Here is a 16,231-nt window from a genome sequence, read left to right as displayed (position 1 = left end):
GACGTCATCGCGGAGCGTTGCCGCTCTACCCTCAGTAAAGATGGCCGCCTCTACCCCTCCCTTCCCCGCTGACTTGGACTGTGTTTGGTTCCAATGTGTCACATGATCATTCGCGTCCTCAGCAGGTTTGATTGCTCCCGGATTGCGTTTGGTTGCACAAGGACGCCCGGGCGGCATGTGACGGGTGAGTGTGAGGGGCCCCGTGGTTCATTCTGTTTTATACTTGCAAATGGTGTTGTAGCAAATTTACTAGTTTGTCATCACTTTTTATGCCCCCCCCACCCTTGTACAGTTTGTTTAAAATTCTAAATGGTTTTAAGATGTCTGCTTGCTGTGAGTGAATGGAAACTTTCCTGTTTTCATTTAGAGTTTGCTAAAATTGCAATCCGTTTTCGGCAAATGAGCCTACTGTCAGATCTATTTCATCAATCTAGAATAGATGGGAGATTTGTGACGATGTCGCTGTGACAGATGCTCTGAGAAGATATTGACCGACAAATGTATCCAACTCTGCCGCCATCTATCTGCGGTATAAAGTTAAAAAATTGGTGTACACTCCTTTTTGCTCAAAAAATTGTTCTTAGGGGTCATTTACTGTGCCTTTTTTAAGGTGGAAAGTGGTGTATAAAAAAAGAAGCATGAACCGCACGTTTACAGCTTTTTAAAGTCATTGCACCGACCTCGCCACTTACTGAAAAGCGGACACGTGGGCGGCGCCATCACCTTGTCCGGCAGCACAGTGCAAATGCTGGTCTTGATAAATGACCCCCAATGTGATGTGATGCTGCGCTCACGCTTCTGGCAAAGTCAGTGTGGTTATTGCGGCAGATTTATCAAATGCAACTTTGTAAAAAGATTTAAAAATGTCAAAGTCTCATTCCAGGACAAAGTAGAGTAACATCTCCAGACAAAAGTGTTATTCTTAAAGGGAACCTGTCGACTCTGAAACACCCCCCAGTCTAGAATAAGCGATGCAGAGTCCAGTTATGTAACTTCTATCTTCAGACTCACTTGCAGTGCTCCAACAAACATAAAATACATCGAGAGGACTTCTCTTTGAGTCCTCTGCGTTGTGCGCCTGAGCTCGGGGGAGGCCTCTGCGTTGTGCGCCTGAGCTCGGGGGAGGCCTCTGCGTTGTGCGCCTGAGCTCGGGGGAGTCCTCTGCGTTGTGCGCCTGAGCTCGGGGGAGGCCTCTGCGTTGTGCGCCTGAGCTCGGGGGAGGCCTCTGTGTTGTGCGCCTGAGCTCGGGGGAGGCCTCTGCGTTGTGCGCCTGAGCTCGGGGGAGGCCTCTGCGTTGTGCGCCTGAGCTCGGGGGAGGCCTCTGCGTTGTGCGCCTGAGCTCGGGGGAGGCCTCTGCGTTGTGCGCCTGAGCTCGGGGGAGGCCTCTGCGTTGTGCGCCTGAGCTCGGGGGAGGCCTCTGCGTTGTGCGCCTGAGCTCGGGGGAGGCCTCTGCGTTGTGCGCCTGAGCTCGGGGGAGGCCTCTGCATTGTGCGCCTGAGCTCGGGGGAGGCCTCTGCGTTGTGCGCCTGAGCTCGGGGGAGGCCTCTGCGTTGTGCGCCTGAGCTCGGGGGAGGCCTCTGCGTTGTGCGCCTGAGCTCGGGGGAGGCCTCTGCGTTGTGCGCCTGAGCTCGGGGGAGGCCTCTGCGTTGTGCGCCTGAGCTCGGGGGAGGCCTCTGCGTTGTGCGCCTGAGCTCGGGGGAGGCCTCTGCGTTGTGCGCCTGAGCTCGGGGGAGGCCTCTGCGTTGTGCGCCTGAGCTCGGGGGAGGCCTCTGCGTTGTGCGCCTGAGCTCGGGGGAGGCCTCTGCGTTGTGCGCCTGAGCTCGGGGGAGGCCTCTGCGTTGTGCGCCTGAGCTCGGGGGAGGCCTCTGCGTTGTGCGCCTGAGCTCGGGGGAGTCCTCTGCGTTGTGCGCCTGAGCTCGGGGGAGGCCTCTGCGTTGTGCGCCTGAGCTCGGGGGAGGCCTCTGCGTTGTGCGCCTGAGCTCGGGGGAGGCCTCTGCGTTGTGCGCCTGAGCTCGGGGGGGGCCTCTGCGTTGTGCGCCTGAGCTCGGGGGGGGGCGCCTCTCAGTGCATTTTACTGCTGGTTAGTATGACTATGAAGTTAAAACTTACATACTCGGACACAGCGTCCCTTACACCATACACCTGTTTCTCTATTTTAGGAGGTGTTTCGGAGTTGACGGGTTCTCTTTAAAGGGGTTATCCCAGCACCCCTGACGATCAGCTGTTTTGGGGAGCTGCTGCCTCACCAGACCTCTGGGGAACATGGCGGCCTCCTGCATATTTACCAACATCTAGGTTGGTAAAATCGGGGCATCCAAAATCCCACCCACGGGTACGTCCCAGCTCTGCCCAAAAATGTCGTCCATTTATGGTTGTAGCCATGCCCATTTTCTACCTGGAACAGCCCGAATTTGCCAGGACCGTCTCTCAAAATAAGGGACAGTCCCGGCAAATTCGGGACAGTTGGCAACTATGCTCCTGGGCGCTTACCCAGCACAGCGCTGTCCATTGTATAGTGGTCAGGCTCGGTACTGCAGCTCAGCCACATTCAAATGAATGGGGCAGAGCTACAATTAGGCCAGTAGACCGGGCCTCTTCTAACAGCTGATCAGCAGGGGTCCCAGGTGTTGGACCTCGGCCAATATGATATTGAAGACCTAATAATAATGGGAATAGGTCATCAATATTAATTCCTGGATAACCTACTTAAAGATGTGCCAAATTTATCAAACAATGTTCTGTCTATCTCTAACTTGCTAGCTGTCACTTTAAAAATTATTTTATTTATTAAAAGTTTTGAAAACCATGTATTTTTCTCATCCGTATCATTGGGGACACAGGCTTGACCATGGGTATCGTTGTTGCCACTACAGGGGTGCGGAAACCGTATCGCCCGACGCCGGGGACATGCAGTTCCGGGGGGAGCCGGGCAGGTAGTTTGTTCAGTAGCTTAGCCCTGCTGCGGGCAAGTAGCAGGGCTGAGATGGCTTTGTTTACCGGAGCAGTGGACGCAGTGGATCGGCGACGAGCTGGGGGCGTGGAGCGGCGGTGACCGAGCAGTGGGCGTAGAGCAGTGGCGCAGCCGTGGTGACAGAGGGGGGGGGGGGGGGGGGGGGCGTGGTGTAGTGACAGCGTGGGGAAGAAGAAATGACACAGGTGGAGCAATGAGAGGGTCTGTCACGTCTCCGGCTCGGGGGGAGGGGCAGTGACAGAGCCAGGGGCATTGATAGAACCCTCTGCCAGCGTCCCTCAGAGGACCCCTTTCTGCAGGTGTTGTCAAACTGGGAAGGTGAGGGGGGTCCTTTCCATGCCACATCATCAGCTAATTTCCCTAAACCACCTAGAGGTACGGGTACTAATGTGCTAAGAGCAGCAGTGTGCACTAAACTAATTGCTGTCATCACATTAAGGCCTCGTTCACACCAGGCAGTGCGTTCCGGCCCGATTCTGTCCAGAATGCACCGCATTGCGGGCGGCTAACTACATTGTGGGGCAGGAGGGGGCGCAGTGGTCTGCTGAAGTGATTGGCACCATAGCCATGCCCAACGGCTGCAATGCTATCGGCTGCACAGGATCGCAAGGCACATTATGCCTGCGGTCCAGTCCAAACAAAATGCCTCAAGAAGCGTTTTGACCGGACCTCAGGCATAATTGTGCCTTGCGATCCCGTGCATCCGATCGCCTGCGGCTGTGGCTACGGTGCCATTCACTTCCATGGATCGTCACAACATAGTGAGCCGGCCGCGATGTAGTGCATTCTGGACAGAATCATCTGGTGTGAACGAGGACTAAACTTAGTCATTTCACACCAAAGACTGGAACGCAAGCCAGCCACCTCCCTGCATAAGGAAGCGCGGCGGGGCATTGAAATATGGTTTTGATAAAAAAAAAAAAATTGTATCCGGACAAGTAGATTGTCATGAGGGACAAGCAGATCGAGCCCCCTTTTTAGTCCTTCGACAAGTAGTTTTTTAAATGTCATTTCCACACCCCTGCACCAGGAGGAGGACACTAAGCACTTTTTTTCTAGCGGGAGTTTCGGGCAGTCCTTAAAAAACTGCCTGCACTCCCACCCAGGAGACAGGAGACCAGGGGGTCACCCAAGCCCGCTGCTCCTTCCCGTTCTCCAGAAGCAAAGGAGGACCAGAGGTCTTTAGTCGCCCTTCTCGCCGACGAACCCTGGCATCCTCCTCTATGGGAGGACCTTCTGTTGCAGGGGGGCCGATCTTCCACCCAAATTTAGGGTCGCTACATTTAACGGCATGGCTGTTGAAGCCGCCGTACTGAAGGTTCTGTTTCCAGGACGTCCCTCCATGACAGTACCCACTGGAGGATGTCCTATTGGATCTCTGTAGGGACAGGAAGCGTGAGAGGTTAAAAGGCCCCTCCCCTACCCTCCCACCAGTGTTCTTCCTGTCCCTACAGGGATAGGAGCAGTGAGTGGATCCCTGCTTAATGTAGGGAGCAAACACTAGGCCGAGGCTGGTCGGGGGGCTCTTGCCTCTCCTCTTCAGCCTCCGTGGGGCCTAAAAGCCAGCACCCCTCTGGGAGGGGTCCCCTAGCTTGTCCGGTACCTTTTTTTCCTGAGCAGGCCGCAGGTACCCGGACGCTGAGCGGCTTCTCCGACGGAGCTCTGCGCTCAGCAGCGGCTCCGCCCTCCTCGATGATGCGATCGGCGTCTCTTCCTGATGACCCGGAAGTGACGCGTCCAAGATGGCGGCGCGCATACATGCTGGAGGCCTCGGTTTGGGGCCTCGCATGTGGGGTTGATTTTTCTATGGAAGAGTCCCCCAGAAGAGGAGGCGGTCCCGGCGGCGATGAGGGGAGGGCCTGTAAGGTAGGAACCTTATTTAAATGCTATGATGTATGCTTATGTGGCGGTTGCATCATGGAGGGCCAAGGTGTGAGCAAGCTAGATGCGGTAGCTGACCCCCTCGTCCAGAGTAATGTAAGTAGTATCCGGCTGGCAGGTGTATAGTTCCCCCTAGGCTGGTTTTTTTATCTCCTTCTCCCCCTATTAAGGTGGAAAAAGAGGCGGGACATAGACCGCATGGAGACACCAAGAAAAAAGCTAAGAAGTGTGCGACATGCACAAAAAAGCTGTCTGAGTCGTATAAAAAGGCCCTCTGCATGGATTGCTTAGCAAGGATCCTGAAGGAAGAACAACCATCCTTCCTGGAAGAGCTGAGAACCATCGTCAGGGAGGAAGTACAGGCGGCCGGAATGAATCAGCCCCCTTCTCTTCCAGTTCCCGCTTCCCCTCCGTCCAAGCGTACCAGGGTACACTTAGTATCGGATTCAGAGGAAGAAACCGGGTACCCTTCAGACGATCGGGAGGATCAGATCCCCCCTTCGATGTCAGAGGAGCCAAGGAAATACCTGTTTTCCTCGGATCAGCTGGACTCGCTCCTTACTGCAGTAAGGCAGACCATGGCAGTGGAGGAGGAGGAGCCGAAACGTTCTATACAGGACGAGATGTTCGGCGGATTAAGGGCCAGGAAAAGAAAGATTTTCCCGGTGAATTCTTACCTTCAAGATCTGATCAAAGAGGAATGGGAAGAAGGTGACAAAAAGCTCTATATTCCCAGGGAATTCAAGAGCAGACTGGCCTTCAATCCAGAGGAGACTAAACTTTGGGATGAAATTCAAAAAGTCGACATCCAGGTGGCCAAGGCGGTGAAGAAGACATCTATTCCATTTGAGGATTCTTCACAATTAAAAGACCCCATGGACCGGAAAATGGATGGACTCCTGAAGAAGGCCTGGGAATCCTCAGCGGCCACTATTAATGCTAACATTTCAGCAACCTCAGTGGCTCGAGCTATGTGCTTATGGCTGGAGCAACTGGAGGAGCATCTCAAGATGAAAACCTCCAGGGAGGAAATTCTTGAGTCCTTACCCTTATTAAAATTTGCTGCATCCTTCATGGCGGATGCCTCAGCAGAGTCCATTCGTTTCGCTGCCAGGAACGACGCTCTTACGAATACTGCAAGACGGGCCCTCTGGCTCAAATCCTGGACAGGAGACATTGCCTCTAAAAACAAATTATGCGCAATTCCCTTCACCGGAACATACCTTTTCGGCCAGGTCCTCGATTCCATTCTGGAAAGCACAGCCGATAAAAAGAAAGGGTTTCCGGAGGGAAAAGCAAAAAAGCCTGTGCAGCCCTTTCGTAAGACCTCCAAACAGTATACACCCTCAGAGAGAGGGAAAGGTAAAACAGGTAGATGGAGCTACCCTAAAGGAGGGAGAGGTAGGGGGTTCCTCTTCAATCCCAACTCAGGCCCAAGTAAGCAATGACATCAGGCCAGTAGGGGGCAGGCTCCGCTTATTTTGGGAATCCTGGACTCGGATTACCCAAAACCAGTGGATCCTAAAAACCATCCGAGAAGGGGTAAAATTAGATTTCCGTGGTCCTCCCCCGGAAAGATTCCTGGTTACAAAAGTCCATTCAGTGAGTCAGCAGAATCAATTAGGTCTGGACGTGCAGAAGCTACTAAAATTAAATGCTATCGTCCAGGTTCCGGAAAATCAGAAATTTCTAGGTCATTACTCAAGTCTCTTTCTAATAAAGAAACCAGACGGATCCTTCAGGACAATTATCAATTTGAAGTCCCTGAACAAATCATTAACCTATCACAAATTCAAAATGGAATCCATAAAGTCGGCAATTCCGTTGATTTCAGAGGGAGACCTTCTATGCACCTTGGACCTGAAGGATGCGTATTACCACATCCCGATTCACCCCCTACACCAGAAATATCTCAGGTTTGCAGTCATTCAGGAGGGGACGGTTCTTCATTATCAATTCCAGTGTCTCCCCTTTGGAATCTCTTCAGCCCCTCGAATCTTTACAAAAGTCATCACGGAAATTGTGGCGCATTTGAGAAAGCAGCAAATAAGGATTGTTCCATATTTGGACGATTTTCTTCTTATAGCCAACACAAAACAAGATCTAGAGGGCAGTATTCATCAGACCTTAGCCCTCTTCAAGGATCTAGGTTGGGTGATAAATTACCCCAAATCCGACCTGGTACCAAACACCAAAAAACAGTTCTTAGGGGTTCTCTTGGACACAGAAAGTCAGTTCTCCTTCCTTCCAGAATCCAAACAGGAGACGATAAGGAGAAAGATTTGGACCTTCCAGAAACAGAAGGGTCATACTTTAAGGGAGGCAATGAAGATCCTTGGCCTAATGACTTCATGCATCTCAGTGATCCCGTGGGCCCAGTTCCATTCCAGGGGCCTACAGTCCGCAGTGCTGGCAGCTTGGGACAGGGATCATCAGTCCTTGGACTCGAAGGTAACACTTACAAAGCGGTGTCTAGATTCTCTATCCTGGTGGACCAATCCCGGAAACCTAAAGAAGGGGGTTGCCTGGAACCTTTCTCCTTCTATAATCATCACCACGGATGCAAGCCAGTGGGGTTGGGGGGCCCATCTGGAAGGACATGTCTTCCAGGGCAAATGGTCCACCCTGGACAGCCGCAGATCATCAAACTACAGGGAGCTGAAGGCGGTATGGAAGACACTAATGTCAGCCGAATATATTCTCTCCAACCACCACATCAGAGTGCTGTCAGACAACATAACCACCGTATGTTACCTGAAGCGTCAGGGGGGTACCAGGAACCCTCTACTTCTGGAGTTATCCGGAAAAATATTTCACTGGGCAGAGAGGAAAGTCCTCTCGGTGACAGCGGTCCACTTAAAGGGGACGGAGAACTCCACGGCAGACTTTCTGAGCAGACACTGTCTCGATGCAGGCGAATGGTGTCTAAACCGGGAAGTTTTCCTTCAAATATGCCATCAATGGGGGTTCCCACAGATAGACCTATTTGCCTCCAGAAGGAACACCCAGGTAGATCAATTCTTCTCCCTGAACCCCAGAGACAATCCGAGGGGGGTAGACTCCTTATCCCACAAATGGGACATGGAATTAGCTTATGCCTTTCCTCCGTTTCCTTTAATTCTGCTGGTCCTGAAAAAACTAAAGGCTTGCTCAGCGACCCTTATCCTGATAGCCCCAGCCTGGCCAAAGAGAGCCTGGTTTCCGCTCTTGACGGACTTACTCCTAGAAGACCCAATAGCCCTTCCAGCAAGGAAGGACCTTCTCGTTCAGGGGCCCCTGGAACACCCGAATCTCGAGAAGTTAATGCTAACAGCCTGGATCCTGAAAGGCAGATCCTGAGAAGTAAGGGCCTTTCGGATAAGGTAATCTCAACCTTGCAGCAGAGCCGAAAACCGGTAACCTCTGCCATATACTTAAAGATATGGAAAAGGTTTTTATCATGGCTCGCAGACACTCATCCAGGAATCTCGGTCCCATCTATAGGCTGCATTCTGGACTTTTTACAGGCAGGGTTCGACCTGGGCCTAAAGCCCAGTACCCTTAAGGTCCAGATTTCGGCTTTGAGTAATTTTCTTGACACCCCTCTGGCCGACCACAGGTGGATTAGGAGGTTTGTTAAATCGATTTCCAGGTTAAGACCCACTGTTAGACAGACGGTTCCCCCATGGGACTTAAATGTAGTCCTAGAGAGTCTTTGTAGGCCCCCCTTTGAACCTATTGACCAATTATCAGATAAAATGCTTTCCCTTAAAGCTGTCTTCTTACTAGCTATTACCACAGCTCGTAGAATTGGGGAGATTCAGGCCCTCTCCATCAGAGAACCATTCTTGAGGATTCTGGATGACAGAGTCATTCTGAAATTAGACCCATCTTTCTTGCCAAAAGTGGTATCACCGTTTCACAGAGAGCAGGAAATAATTCTTCCCTCCTTTTGTACCTCCCCCAAGAATACGAAAGAAGAAAGGTTCCATTGCCTCGACGTAAGAAGAACCATTCTCGCCTACCTCCAAAGGACGGAGCCGTGGAGAAGATCACAGAACCTCTTTGTTTCCTTTGGGGGAAAGAACAGAGGCAACAAGGCCTCGAAACAAACTCTAGCCCGCTGGATCAGAGACTTGATTCGAGAGACTTACTCACAGAAAGGACTTCCTTGTCCGTTTCCCTTAAGAGCCCACTCCACCAGAGCAGTCGCATCATCGTGGGCAGAGAAAGCAGATGCTTCTGTAGAGCAGATTTGCAAGGCCGCAACCTGGTCCAGTTTCTCTACATTCATTAAGCACTATAGATTAGATTCCCTGGCCAACCAGGATCTGGCATTTGGTCGCAAGGTCCTTCAGGCTGTGGTCCCCCCCTAGTTGTTTAGCTGGTAGTTCTCCAGTGGGTACTGTCATGGAGGGACGTCCTGGAAACGAAGGTTTAGTCTTACCGGTAAACGGTTTTCCAGGAGTCCGACATGACAGTACCCGTTATTTTCCCCCCCATAATTCTTTTCGGTTATTGCCAGGATCCTTAAAATTATCTTTCCGATGTGTGTCTAACATGGAAGTTTAATAAATACGTTGGATCCTATCTGGTGTAGTAATTGGAAAGAACACTGGTGGGAGGGTAGGGGAGGGGCCTTTTAACCTCTCACGCTTCCTGTCCCTACAGAGATCCAATAGGACATCCTCCAGTGGGTACTGTCATGTCGGACTCCTGGAAAACCGTTTACCGGTAAGACTAAACCTTCGTTTTTTTAGGATGCGGTGGTCCAGACCATAATTTGTGCCAGGAAGCCATCATCTTCCAGAACCCGCCACCAGACCTGTAAGTCCTACTTTAGTTGGTGCCAGTGGCATCAGCTGCCACCTGTTTTGGTTCTCTTTGCCGCGACTCTTGGCTTTCCTGCAGTTGGGCATGGACTTGGGGCTCTCAGCTCCCACAAAGAGCAGATTTCGGCTCTCTCCGTTCCTTTTCAGCGGAGTTTGGCGTCTATCCGTAGGGTGTCGGAGCTAGCGGCTCTCTCATGTCTGTCACCTTCAGGATAAGCCTGTGCCCCCCAATGAACGGAAAAGAAACTGATTTTACGGTAAGTACAATTTTTTTAAAAAAAATTAAATTTTTTTTCCTTGCTACTTTGTGTTATGGTCTATCACATAAAATCCCAATAAAATACATTCATGTTTGTGGGTGTAACGTGAAAAAATGTCGGAGAGTTCAACGGGTATGAATACTTTTTCAAGGCACTGTATATATAATATATCATAGACATGGAAAGCCTTTGTTAAATGAATGTGGTTTTTTTTCTCTCTCATTTATATGATTGGGGGGCAAAATAAACTTTCGCACAGCGCGCCATCTAACCTCAGGCCAGCCCTGTCACCTGTAATTGCGTTTCTTGATGCGCAGACCTCACACGTGGAGTCTCCTTTTCCTCCGTGTATAGGGCAGGACTCTGCATTGAGTAGAAGATGGCTCTTCGTACCGGAGCAAAGCTGTTAATGAGCTGCGGCTTTTTACTGAGACAACCGGGGATGAGAACGTTGCGTGCGGCACACGGGAGAAACGCTGCGAGTGTCACAACGAGTCACCAGACTCCCAGGACCTCAGGTAATCTCCATTTTCTATATCAGGCGGAACGAATTGTCCTTCCATATTAAATGCCTCTACTATGGGTTTAACTCACAGCATCATAGATCCTTGTGCTCCCGTGCATTGGATAATATGTCCGGCAGATGCTCACCCCCCCCCCCCTTTATTTAATGTATGACTTCAATAATTCAAGGGGTTTTATTCTGTGGATCTCCCCTTTTCCTTAGAAGGGTCCCCCCGCCATAGGATGATTTCAGAGGAATTGCTGGTATCAGATGATCTGCTTCCGGCAAGCGCCCATTTTCTCCACCGTGACCCTGGAGGAATTTGTTATATATTATATATATTTCATCATGCCCAATCCTTTGTATTCAAGGGGGATAAGCCCCCTCTCCTTATTGAGTACACGTGCATGTCTGGGGGAGTCAGTCATGAGGATTACCTTTCAGCCCAATGGTCATTTGGCCAACAGCAATCTAAAGTGTTTGGTCAATTTAAAGGGGTTGTCCTGTCTTGGCCTTTCATGACGGTGAGATGGGAATAGTCCACAGCAAGTGCTGGCCTCGGAGAGCCCGAATTATGGAAATATCCGAGGAAATATTCCATAACTCCCATATTGTTCACTGCTAGGGGAGTTATGGAAACTGCGGACTGCCAGACATTTCTGTGAATCTCCTTCCTCAGGCCGGCGCTTACTTTGGGTCTTTGAAAGGCCAAGATGGGACAACTTCTTCAAAGGGAACCTGTCATGTGAAACATGTATCTGAGCTGCAGGCAGCATGTTAAAGAGCAGGAGGAGCGGAGCAGATGGATATATACCGTAGTTTTATGGGAAAAGATTCAGTATAACTTGTATTTCATTCATTTATTTTCCTGCTCATTCTGGGCTTTGAAGTCCAGGAGGCGGAGCTATCAGTGACTGACAGCCTGCACTCTATGACTGTGTATACACAGACAGCTGTCAATCACTGATAGCTCCGCCTCCTGGACGTCAAAGCCCAGAATGAGCAGGAATTTAATTGAATAAAATATAACTTACACTGATTCCTTTAAGGTCGATGCATCTGATGATGGGCTGATGATCATTCTGGACGAGATGCTGAACCCAAGCAGCTCCCTCTGATGTGGACATCAGGTCACCTGATTATATAGGCTCACTTTTATATGAATATATCAACGCTGTAAGACTTATGTGGATATTATATTTCTGTGGTTCTTTCATATTTTTTAGATTTGAGCAGCTTTGCCTTCCGATCACACACGTGCGGCCAGTTGCGCCTGGCTGATGTGGGACAGGAAGTGACGTTGTGTGGATGGCTCCAGTATCATAGGTGAGGTGACAGACTGTTTTTACCAGTTTTTAATGATCTGGGTTGGGGCTCTTTCACATGAGCGAGTTTTCCATCTGAATGCATCCGGACTGAATCCTGACCATTCATGTCAATGGGTCTTTGCACATGACTGTAGTTTTTCACGTATCATTGCTGCTTTATGTTAAAATCGCAGCATTTTCTATATTGTGTGTTTTTCACACATCTCTGGCCCCATAGAAGCATTAATAAGGCATGTAATGTGGATACAATCCGGACGGAAAAACTCAGACACTGACTGCAGTCGCAGACAAAACAGATTGAACTCGTGTGCAAAACCATCCATTTTTCCCTGAACAGATCCTGACGCAATCCGTATCGCTCGTGTAAAAGAGGCCTAACAGTTTAACCTCTGTTTTGCTGAATACCATGAAACAAGAACTGAGTAAGGCTGTGTGCGTTCCGTATTTTGCGGAACGGAACAGCTGGCCCCTAATAGGACAGTCCTATCCTTGTCCTTAATACGGACAATAATAGGACATGTTCTATTTTTTTGCAGAACGGACATATGGAAACGGAATGCACATTGTGAAACCATTGAAATGAATAGTTCCGTATACGGTCCGCAAACAAAACAGAACGGACACGGAAGGAAAATACTTTCGTGTGTATGTGCCCTAAGGGCTTTTGCACACACACTTATTTTCTTTTAGTGTCCGTTCAGTTTTTTTTTTTTTTTTTTTATTACGGACCATATGCGGAACCATTCATTTCAATGGGTCTAAAAAAAAACGGAAGTTATTCCGCGTTTATTCAGTTTCCGTATGTCTGCTCCGCAAAAAAAAACCACACGTCTTATTACTGTCCCCATCACGGACAAGGATAGGACTGTTATTTTAGGGGCCAGCTGTTCTGTTTTAACAAAATACGGAATGCACACGAACGTCGCGGACCGTGAAATACACATGTGCATGAGCCCTAATAAAGTAATGACGTATTGTCCGTCGCCTCGCTGGGTTGTATTGCTTCACATGGTCTTAGTCTTGTCTATAGTTGCAGAATTATTTTATTTGTGCAAAATACCTAAACATTTGGTAATCTATTTCTTTGTCAGCCTATCGACTGATGAAGACCCATGTCATCCTCTAACGGTGAGGCGTGACCATTGCGTCCTGTGATTGATCGCTGTCCTGTCTTTGTTTTCTAGGCATGATATGTTTCTAGTACTGAGAGATTTTCATGGGCTGATCCAGGTTGTTCTTCCTGCAGATGAGGTATGTTTCGCTAATGCCATCTGCACCTCAAAAACCTCTCCAGAATCCACCCTAAACCTCTCACTGTAGGTCTGATTCATTCTCTGCTTGATTACTAATTACTCTTCCCCTTCTTAAACTCTCCCCTCTCCAGTCTATCCTGTACGCAGCTGCCAGGATCATCTCTCTGTCCAACCACTACACCGGTCTGTGCCGGTCCGTGCACTGGTTGCCCATACACTATAAATTCAATTGAAATCACACAGCCCTCCACGGCACATCTTCTCCCTCATCTCACTCATCTCTTCCCTACCCATGCTCTACACTCTGCCAATGATCGAAGACTAACATCCCAGCCCCTCACTCCTGTCTCGAAGACTTCTCCAGAGCTGCACCAGTTCTCTGGTATGCTCTACCCTAGACCATTAGATTCACACCCAACAACCACAGTTTTAGGCTCGACCTAAAAAAAACTTTCTAATTCCTCTTCTTTGTTCACCTCCTCAGAACCTGATCCTTTTATCCACCACGTACCATGATCTCAAATGCACGCCATATCTGTACATACACGGACACTGGCCGGTGAATGGCTCATGCAGCTTTCTATGTATTCCCCTATTTAATTCAAGGTGGCTGAACCATTGTATAAGGACAAGCCCTTTCTACATTTTTGGACCCCATTTTCATCACAGATTGTTAAAGGGGTTATCCGGGAAAAGATATAGATGATTTGTCCACAGGATAGGTCATCAATATCAGATTGGCAGGGGTCTGACACCCAGGACCGTCACTCCGTGAGCACTGCAACCTCTTCTTATACCACGTGACGTCACTGTACATTGGCCACATGGCCTAGTTGCAACTCAGCCCCATTCAAGTCAATGGGGCTGAGGTGCAATACCAAAAAAGGCCGCTATACGCTGTATGGCGCTGTGCTTGGTAAGCTGCCAGGAGCTTTGATGAGTGCTGCAGCTTTCCAAAACTGATGTGGTCAATATAAGTGGAGAATTTCTGTTTAAATATAGGGCTTGGTACTGAAATTTCGCCAATGCCATATACTAGTGGTTAATGGCATAAAAACCTGCTAAATGGTCTCTGTACTTACCTTGGCCCGCGTGGAGCTGCGTTGCCACCAGTGCTGATAGGTCCTGGTGTAAAAAGGTGACTGCATCCATAGCCTTTATGAGATGGCCCCTCTGTCATCTACTGTGCATGTGCTGAAAGCGGTCCGTACGGGTGGACATACAGGATGTTCATCGCTATCCTGGATGTATGGCATTGCTGAAATTTAGGTAAAAAGCGCCCAACCCCTTTAATATTATAATATAATGCTTAACTATTACATATTTATTTCTCTGCCTCTTTGATTTGTGTTACTAGGATGGTTCCCAACTAAAGGAAATGATGAATGCCGTCTCATTAGAGTCTGTGCTGTTGGTGAAGGGGACGGTCATACCCCGGCCTCCTGGTCAGGAGAATTCGGTGAGAGTCAGTCTGTTCAGAATAAGGGTCCATTCACACATCCGCAATTCTGTTCCGCATTTTGCAGAACGGAATTGCGGACCCATTCATTTCTATGTGCTGCCCGCACTTCCGGGTCCGCAATTCCGATCCCGAAAAAAATAGAACATGTCCTATTCTTGTCCGCAATTGCGGACAAGATTAGGTATTTTTTATTAAGTGCCAGCGATGTGCGGTCCGCAAAATGCGGAATGCACATTGCCGGTGTCCGTGTTTTGCGGATCCGTGGATCCACAAAACACTCACGGATGTGTGAATGGACCCTAAGTTCTACCTTTTACTCTCATGAAGACGATACCCTGAATGATGAGATCACTGTATATTAAAGGGGTTCTCCAAGCCTGGACCTAACAAGCCACTTTCAGGTAGCCTGTGGGCAGAAGACACTAGGAGAAGTACTTGCCCTTCTATCGCTCCACTGATTTTGCAGTCCTGGCTGGGATCATATGACGGCCTGACTGGCTGTGGCCTCTTCCTCTGACATCTTAACTGATCGGGTTCCTGATCAACTGCATAATGTAGATAAACAGGAAGAAAGAGGAGCACATTTAGTTTCAGTGTCAGCTGAAGAGCCAGCAGTCAGTCGGACGGTGAAGTGATCTGGATTGCGGAATCGGCGTAGGGGTGGAAAAGTAAGTACTGCTCAAAATTTTTTCTGTCCATGGGTTATCTGGAAGAGACTTTAGGTATATGCTTGGAGAACCCCTTTAAACATGGATATGTGCAGCTGTTTGCTGATACTGTGCTTTGTTTCAATTTCAGAAAATGGCCACAGGAGACGTCGAGGTTCAAGCCAAGGAAGTCCATGTCCTCAACACCTGCAGAAATCTGCCGTTTGAGATTAAAGACTCTGTGAAGGTGTTTTTTTTTATAAATGTTCACTCATACTGTACAACATGAAATCCTGCTGATTTATTATACACATCTCAGACATTGATGGCATATTGCTAGGATATTCCTTCAATGTCAGATAGGTGTGGGTCCCACCTCTGGTACCTACTCCAATCTTCAGAACAGGGCCCCCGAAGTGACGGAGAGCACATTGTGCATGCGCGGCCGGCCGCCTTCCTTTTCTTACTATGGAATTTCCGAAAATAGCTGAGCTCCAGCAGTCCAATAGCAGTGAATAGCGGCATGCTCTCCATTCATCGCAAGCAATGACCGTTCTGAAAATAGCTAAGGCTGCTTTCACACCTGCGTTCAGGTGTCCGCTCGTGAGCTCCGTTTGAAGGGGCTCACGAGCGGTCCTGAACGCAGCCGTTCAGCTCTAATGCATTCTCAGTGGAGGCGGATCCGCTGAGAATGCATCCGTCTGGCGGCGTTCAGCCTCCGCTCCGCTCAGCAGGCGGACACCTGAACGCTGCTGGCAGCGTTCGGGTGTCCGCCTGGCCGTGCGGAGGCGAGCGGATCCGTCCAGACTTACAATGTAAGTCAATGGGGACGGATCCGCTTGAAGATGACACCATATGGCTCAATCTTCAAGCGGATCCGTTCCCCATTGACTTACAATGTAAAGTCTGAACGGATCCGCTCAGGCTACTTTCAGACTTAGAAATTTTTCTAAGTTATAATGCAGACGGATCCGTTCTGAACGGATGCAAACGTCTGCATTATAGGAGCGGATCCGTCTGATGAAACATCAGACGGACCCGCTCCGAACGCTAGTGTGAAAGTAGCCTAAGCGATCGTGCTTGGCTGTTTTCTGGAGTCCCATAGCGGTGAAA

General features: G+C 49.4%; 2 protein-coding genes across 3 annotated transcripts in view; one reads left to right on the top strand and one right to left on the bottom strand.

The window, feature by feature from the left end:
- The first annotated feature begins 121 nt into the window (after positions 1–121).
- DARS2 (aspartyl-tRNA synthetase 2, mitochondrial) overlaps positions 122–16,231 on the top strand; it is a 31,925-nt gene continuing 15,815 nt past the window's right edge. Inside the window, exons 1-6 of one of the 2 annotated variants that reach the window (XM_040406739.1) lie at positions 122–184; positions 10,278–10,441; positions 11,655–11,754; positions 12,941–13,007; positions 14,367–14,468; positions 15,270–15,365. In XM_040406739.1, the coding sequence (XP_040262673.1) occupies positions 10,303–10,441; positions 11,655–11,754; positions 12,941–13,007; positions 14,367–14,468; positions 15,270–15,365 (504 nt within the window). In that variant the 5' untranslated portion in view covers positions 122–184; positions 10,278–10,302. The remainder of the gene's footprint in view (positions 185–10,277; positions 10,442–11,654; positions 11,755–12,940; positions 13,008–14,366; positions 14,469–15,269; positions 15,366–16,231) is intronic. The other variant, XM_040406740.1, reaches the window with a different exon arrangement.
- On the bottom strand, positions 1,008–4,731 carry LOC120979850 (basic salivary proline-rich protein 4-like). The gene is made up of 2 exons (XM_040408807.1): positions 4,575–4,731; positions 1,008–2,074 (listed from the first exon to the last, which is right to left on the bottom strand). Exons 1-2 carry the CDS (start codon positions 4,729–4,731, stop codon positions 1,008–1,010), a joined length of 1,224 nt encoding a protein of 407 aa, XP_040264741.1.

The sequence above is a fragment of the Bufo bufo genome, chromosome 9 (genome assembly GCF_905171765.1).
Source record: "Bufo bufo chromosome 9, aBufBuf1.1, whole genome shotgun sequence".
Lineage (NCBI taxonomy): Eukaryota > Metazoa > Chordata > Amphibia > Anura > Bufonidae > Bufo > Bufo bufo.
The sequence above is the reverse complement of the archived record's forward strand: the minus strand, read 5'-3'. Positions and strand labels throughout refer to the sequence as shown.

Excerpts from the sequence above, each read along its gene's own strand:
- LOC120979850 (XM_040408807.1), bottom strand. The coding sequence starts at position 4,731 with ATGTATGCGCGCCGCCATCTTGGACGCGTCACTTCCGGGTCATCAGGA. Across the intron at positions 2,075-4,574 it reads GGCCTGCTCAGGAAAAAAAG|TAAAATGCACTGAGAGGCGC; the intron begins GTACCGGACAAG and ends ACTAACCAGCAG.